Genomic DNA, 6,908 nt, shown 5'->3' on the forward strand with positions numbered 1-6,908 from the left:
CCTTCTATGAATTGCAATACCTCAACTAATATCAACTTTTAATAAATGTGATACAAATTTCATCAATATTTTTTTTTTATTAATAAATTTTAAAATTTTCAAAATAAATTTTAAAATTTTCAAAATAAATTTTTATATGTCATATGTTTAAGAACAAACACTTATGTGATATAGATAAAAACAAACGGGTCCTTATTATATTTTTTTTATCTAAAATAATAAAAATATAATGATTATAACTTTATCCATAAATTATAAAAAAAACGATTTAATCATATTACATAATTCGTTGAATCGTCGAAGTAGTCCGGACCATAGAGTTTGAAAGTGGGAACATGAGAATTAGGGCAAGATCATAAACACCGATGATGTGCATGAACTCTCCGAGGATATACAAATTTAAAGAGAGAAAAATAAACAAATTTTATTAATTCTCGGGACTCTAAAAAAAGCATGCAATAATCTATAGAGAATATATGATTTGGTTATCATCCACAATTTTGCCATGCATGTGAATTGCATGATTTTCATGTCGTGAAATTCAAGAAAGTAATATTGGACAATTATTCCTTAACATAAATACTATTATTAATTATATATTTAAGATTTAAATATATTTATACTGTAACACGTGAACTACATGTGCTGGGAGTGATTGACAATAACGGTATATACATAAAATAGAAATTGAGAAACAGAAAAGAAGGAGAGAGGAATCAGTAATGGCTACCCAAAACCAAACACACTCTCATCCAGACACCACCATCGACCCAAACACCGGTTTCTGTTCTTCTTCTAGAATCTTCCACAGCCTCCGTCCAAACGTCCCACTCCCTCCGCCGTCTCAGCCGCTCTCCCTCGCCGATTACGCCCTTTCCCTCCTCCCCGCCGCTGCCACTGATAAGTCCGCCATCATCGACGCCACCACCGGCCGCCATCTCTCCTACTCCCTCTTCCTCCGCCAAGTAAAATCCCTCGCCTCCTCCATCCAATCCCTCACCCCTCTCTCTAAAGGCCACGTGGCGCTAATCCTCACCCCAACCTCCCTACACGTTCCCGTACTCTACTTCTCTCTCCTCTCGCTTGGCGTAACAATCGCACCGGCCAACCCGCTCAGTTCCCCATCCGAGTTAGCTCACCTCATCCAACTAACGAAACCCGCCATCGCCTTCGCCACCTCCGCCGTCGCCACAAACGTCCCCACCCTCAAATTCGGCACCGTTCTCATCGACTCCCCGCTCTTCCTGTCTATGCTCGACGCCAACGGAGATTCATACTCACGTGCGCCCGGAGTGGAATTGAGTCAGTCCGAGTCCGCTGCAATTCTCTTCTCCTCAGGCACCACCGGGCGCGTGAAGGGCGTGTTGCTCTCGCACCGTAATCTCATCGCACTCATAGGCGGGTTCTGCCACCTGAAGAAAATCCTGCAAGATTCCGACGAAGCGGTGCCGCATCCCGTGTCACTGTTCACGCTGCCGCTGTTCCACGTGTTCGGGTTCTTCATGCTGGTGAGGTCCATCGCTATGGGGGAGACGCTCGTTCTGATGCAGAGATTCGATTTCGAAGGGATGCTCAAAGCCGTGGAGAGGTATAAAATCTCAATGATTCCGGTGTCGCCGCCGCTCGTGGTGGCTCTCGCCAAGTCTGAGCTCGTAAACAAGTACGACCTCAGCTCGCTGCAGATACTCGGTTGTGGCGGCGCGCCGCTCGGCGAGCAGGTCGCCGATGACTTCAAAGCCAAATTCCCCAACGTGGAAATTGCCCAGGTGAACAGTTCTTAACCTTTTCATCATGCGACTCATATCAGAGCAATGGTTAGTTACCCTTCTGATAATCAGGTCCCACTTTTTGAGAAAGGCTAACCTGCCCCACTGTGTCCTAGGACCCAAAAGGACAGTTCAGAAAATTTAATGCCTCATAAATAATAATAAAATACCTTACAAAAAGTTTCCCAAATTTCTTCTAAACTATACCTTATGTTAAGGATAAGGAGTAGTTTTTTAAGGACTTTTTTCAATACTTGAGACATGATTCTATGTAAGTTTGTTGATACAAGTTAAAAATATTTTTTTTATATAACTCACATGATAATTTGTTTATCACAAAAACAAAACCATAATTACTCTATACCGTAATTTCACATGCTATCTATCTTGTTTAGACTTTTATATTTTAGTTTTTAATATTTTTGAACAAATTAAGTCATTTTCTTTTAAAATCAACGAATTTAATTTTCCCATGATGCTCCACCATGCCTAAAACCCTCAAATTTTTATCCAAGTATTTGAAAAATGATACCATAAATCTCATAAGATTATTGTTATTATTATTACTATTTTAACCCAGGGCTATGGTCTGACTGAAAGTGGAGGAGGAGCAGCTAGAACATTGGGGCCTGAGGAGATCAAGCGCCATGGTTCTGTGGGTCGACTATCAGAAAACATGGAGGCCAAGATAGTGGATCCTGTAACTGGAGAGGCATTACTTCCTTGCCAAAAGGGGGAACTGTGGATTCGAGGTCCAACAATCATGAAAGGTTATTTTGATATTTCCTTTTTATTTGGTGAAACTGTGCTTTCAGATAAGCATTTTGCAACATCTTCGTATTTATAAAATCCAATGTAATCTGAGATAAGGCCTGTTCATTTTCGTTGCATTATACTAATAAGCAGTGAAGAAAAAGTTCATATCACTTGAGACATCTACTCCACATTTTATGGTCTTGCATGTGTAGTATGTTTCATTCATGGTGTGATGGGTATGGTGCCGGTGCAGGTTATGTAGGAGATGAGAAGGCGACAGCTGAAACATTGGATTCAGAGGGATGGCTGAAGACGGGCGATCTTTGTTATTTTGATTCCGATGGTTTCCTCTACATTGTAGATAGACTGAAGGAATTGATCAAATACAAAGCTTATCAGGTGAGATGTTACATCTTTTTATGAATTTCCTTTTTTACTACTTTTACATTTTTCTTACTATTTTTTCAAGCCATTTCCAGGTTCCCCCTGCTGAATTGGAACACATACTTCACACCAATCCTGAAATTGCTGATGCTGCAGTAGTTCCGTATGGATCTAATCCTTTAATCTTGTGTATTCAGAAGCAGATTGGTTGTCTTCAATGGCAGTGATTTACAAATTTAAATTTGCTACCTCATTCTCAATTCTAGTTCCTACGGGAAAGTCACAGAGAACCCAAGTTTCTCTTTTGACTTTAAACTGTCAGTTTATTATATCATTGGCTCCTTTAATGTGAGCAATTCAAAGTAAATAATCTCAGTTGCATCGGTGGATATTATATCAACAGTTAATTTTTTTATCATCGACTGAGATTACTCACTTTAACCTTGCTGAGCTTATAGAAGACAAATCAAATCCAAAAGAAAAAAAGGGTGTTGTTAATGCGTGCAATTCACTTCCCTTATCATAAATGAATTGGTGTTGTTGTTACGAGGTTCACTAAGTCTGCTATTCTTTTTTTGGGAACAGGTACCCGGATGAAGAAGCAGGACAGATTCCTATGGCCTTTGTTGTAAGAAAAGCTGGAAGCAACATAACTGCAGATCAGATCATGAAGTTTGTGGCAAAGCAGGTTTGCTTCTGAAACCATTTGTGTTCTGTAATAAACACTCATAAAACCTAGATGTTCCTTTGAACAACTCTTAGTTTAGTTTGTGTTTTTCCTCTCGTCATATTTCTTAAGTATGGTTATTCATGCAGGTTTCTCCTTACAAGAAGATACGACGTGTTTCTTTTGTCAATTCTATCCCAAAATCTCCTGCTGGCAAAATTTTGAGGAGAGAATTAGTTGATTATGCTCTATCCAGTGGTTCATCCAAATTGTGATCTAGAAAAGAAAAGCATGTAAAGGCAGCACTTGACATATGCTACATTTTTTCTTTAGGAATTCTCTTGTTATGATGTTAACATATTTACCATTTCAAATACTTGAAACATTATTAGGATTTATTGTTTTCAAGGGTTGGTTCTTGAAAGTTAACCATTATAACTTTGCAGTTCTCTAAATTCTCTACTTTGTGTTATTTCAGATAATTGTGAGCTGTTCAGATGCAATAAATGCAGGGAAGCACCTGGCCTGTTGTATACCATGTAATTATTCACCCCAGTCCACTACCGAGAATTTTAGTGGTTTTTAGGCTTGCCATGTGTTTCATTTGTATCCATTACCAAAAAATCAGCAATCATTCTATTCACACACATACACACCTCACACAAATTTAATCATCTTCCTTCATCCACCCCTTTTTATTTACCAAACTTTCTTCAACAAACATTTTCTTTACTTTGCTTATAGAGAGTTCTATAGATCTGAAAGATTGCATCAATTTGATTTTCAGTGGTAAAAGATGAACACAAGGGTTTTACTTAATAAAAGTTCATCTGAAAATATGCATGTCCTCTCATTGATTTTCTTATTTAATGTTTTAATTTTAACATAATTCAATTCAGTCAAATGTAATATACTTTGAATTAAATCAATGTTATTCATTGTTTTTCAAGATAAAGCAAATGAAATAATAAAATACACATGAAATATTATAAAGATAATTAAAGTATAGAAATTTAATCCTATAAAATGCAACATATTAATATTCGCAGTTGCTCTCATATTCACCAAAATACCTAAATCACAAGTTGTAAATCAATGTCTTAAAATCTAGGATCAATATTACAATATTTTGTAAAAACTACATATCAATAATATCTAAAAGCAATAACCAAATATTGTAGCATTGTAAATTTGTCATTCGGTAAGCAGTGATAGCAAAAAAAGGTCAGGAATTTTTCTTTTATAAAAAGTGGTAGATGAGAAGAAACTTTTAAACTATTGGACAGGACATAATGAACCATCATTAGATACTAATATTAGGTGTTATTGTAAAAAAAAAATAATCCTTAGGTTAGGTGTTAAGGGGTTTTCTTTGGCATGTGCTGAAAGAAAAATGTTTAGAGATTTTTTTTATAAAAAATTTATATCTATTATTTTTATATTTTCTTTTAAACTCAGCCTTAGTCAGGATATCCTCGAGTTGGGTTATAGTCTGTATATCACTGATTTAAAATTAATTGAAATTAACGTTGTCAATTTTTGTTGTTGTTGATAACTAGTAACTACAACTACTGTTAGTGGAGATTCTTTTCTTTCAACATTACTTGTGGAATTATTTTTAATTGATCTTATATAAAATATATTATTTTTTCATTAACAGTGTTAAAACTATTTTTCAATCAATATTATCTAAGCGGGTATTTTGGATGAGATTCGAAATCTAATTCTTTGTGACCAAATTTTTTTTAACCACTTTGCATTATTTGATTTTTATTATATTTATTATTATTAATAATATGAATATAATCTATACTTATATATAAAGGGGATTCCTCTTCTAACTGCAATATAATATTATTTCAATTTTATTTCATTATTTTAAAAATTTAAAAATATATTATTTCATTTTTTTAACAGTTTTAAATGTATAACAGAAATATATAACAGAAGAGATAACATTATTTTTAAAAATCAAAATTAAATATATCTTTTTCTCTCATCATTTTCTCCCATTATTTTCTCTCATCAAACGATCTTTTCGTTTTCATATTCAAATTCATATTCAAAATATGAGAAGTCATTCTTACGTTCCACGACCACGAACCCAGGAACCCAACCAGTAAGTGTTGTCTTTCAATTATAAAATAGAAGATGAAATTGCAAATAGAAGATGATATTGCAATTTATGAATTTACTTTTATTTTTTATTTATTGATAATAATATTATTCTTATTGTGCTAATACATAAAACATTGAAAGGGAAAGAACGTACCGCTGCAATTGTCAGGTTGAGTGCCATGGCGGTAATGGATTCCGACTCAACGTTGAGTGTGGAACGGATGACCGTAGTAACGAAGTCGGCGATTTTGATTGACTCACCGCAGACATAGGCAAGGAGAGATTGTTCGATGGGCCACCGGTGTAGAATTGTGGGAGAGTGGATTCATAATGGTAGTTGATTTTCAATTACAAGGATTCCATTTAGAAACTGTTGCCACTGTAAAATCCTTCAGGTTTTAAAATTTTCAAACTTTTTAAATTTGAAACTTTTCAAAATTTTAAATTTTAAATTTTAAATTTTAAATTTTCAAAATTTTTAAATTTTAAATTTGCGAAATTTTTAAATTTCAAAAAATTTCAATTTTTCAAAATTTCAAACCCTAAAGTAAAACACTTCAAAAAAATTTAAAATTTAAATTTTAAAAATTCTTAAATTTTCAAAAATTTTAAATTTTTTAAACCCAAAAAATCTTTAAATTTTAAAATTTCGAAATTTTCATATTTCAGAATTTTCAAATTTTCAAATTTCGAAATTTTGAATTTTAAATTTTTTTAAATTTTCAAATTTTAAAATTTAAATATAAACTGAAGGCTTTATAAACCCATCAAATATCTTTTTCGTTTTCTATTTTCTTATTCAAAATATTAGTCGTAATTTTGTTTCAAGAACCACGAAATCAAATCAACCAGTAAGTAGTGTTTTTCAATGGCTTCTACACAGTTGACTCTTGCAAATTCGTAAGTATGTATATAATTATTGTTTTGTGTTTCTTATAATAATTACCAAAACCATTCCATTAACAAGATTCTCCATTTTTTGTTTCGTGAACATTTATAACTCTCTCAAATTAATCTTTTGGTCTCATTACCTTTTCTCTCTCTTATTTTCTCTCTATTCTTTGTATCTCTTTTCTTCCTTAATCTCTTTTAATTTTATTATATGCGATTGAAGAACTTTCACGCGTTATGGCCTGGGATTTGCAAGTTATTGTGGGATGCACCATTGCCCTAGCCACCACTATGGACAACCCGAATCTCATTCTTTCTCAAGGTTT

At 33.9% G+C, this 6,908-nt stretch overlaps 1 protein-coding gene across 1 annotated transcript; it reads left to right on the forward strand.

Moving 5' to 3' along the window:
• The first annotated feature begins 576 nt into the window (after window positions 1-576).
• On the forward strand, window positions 577-4,410 carry LOC137820861 (4-coumarate--CoA ligase-like 9). The gene is made up of 7 exons (XM_068625155.1): window positions 577-1,766; window positions 2,347-2,536; window positions 2,776-2,921; window positions 3,002-3,069; window positions 3,492-3,594; window positions 3,723-3,866; window positions 4,052-4,410. The coding sequence occupies exons 1-6, from the start codon at window positions 723-725 to the stop codon at window positions 3,846-3,848; spliced, it is 1,677 nt and encodes a 558-aa protein (XP_068481256.1). The 5' UTR covers window positions 577-722; the 3' UTR covers window positions 3,849-3,866; window positions 4,052-4,410.
• Window positions 4,411-6,908: the final 2,498 nt, after the last annotated feature.

The sequence above is a fragment of the Phaseolus vulgaris genome, chromosome 9 (genome assembly GCF_000499845.2).
Source record: "Phaseolus vulgaris cultivar G19833 chromosome 9, P. vulgaris v2.0, whole genome shotgun sequence".
Taxonomy (NCBI): Eukaryota; Viridiplantae; Streptophyta; class Magnoliopsida; order Fabales; family Fabaceae; genus Phaseolus; species Phaseolus vulgaris.

What these genes read in the sequence shown, in the direction of transcription:
- LOC137820861 (XM_068625155.1), top strand. Translation starts at nt 723, where the DNA reads ATGGCTACCCAAAACCAAACACACTCTCATCCAGACACCACCATCGAC. An exon ending in CCAACGTGGAAATTGCCCAG is followed by an intron (nt 1,767 to 2,346) that starts GTGAACAGTTCT and finishes ATTTTAACCCAG; the next exon opens with GGCTATGGTCTGACTGAAAG. An exon ending in AGGTCCAACAATCATGAAAG is followed by an intron (nt 2,537 to 2,775) that starts GTTATTTTGATA and finishes GTGCCGGTGCAG; the next exon opens with GTTATGTAGGAGATGAGAAG.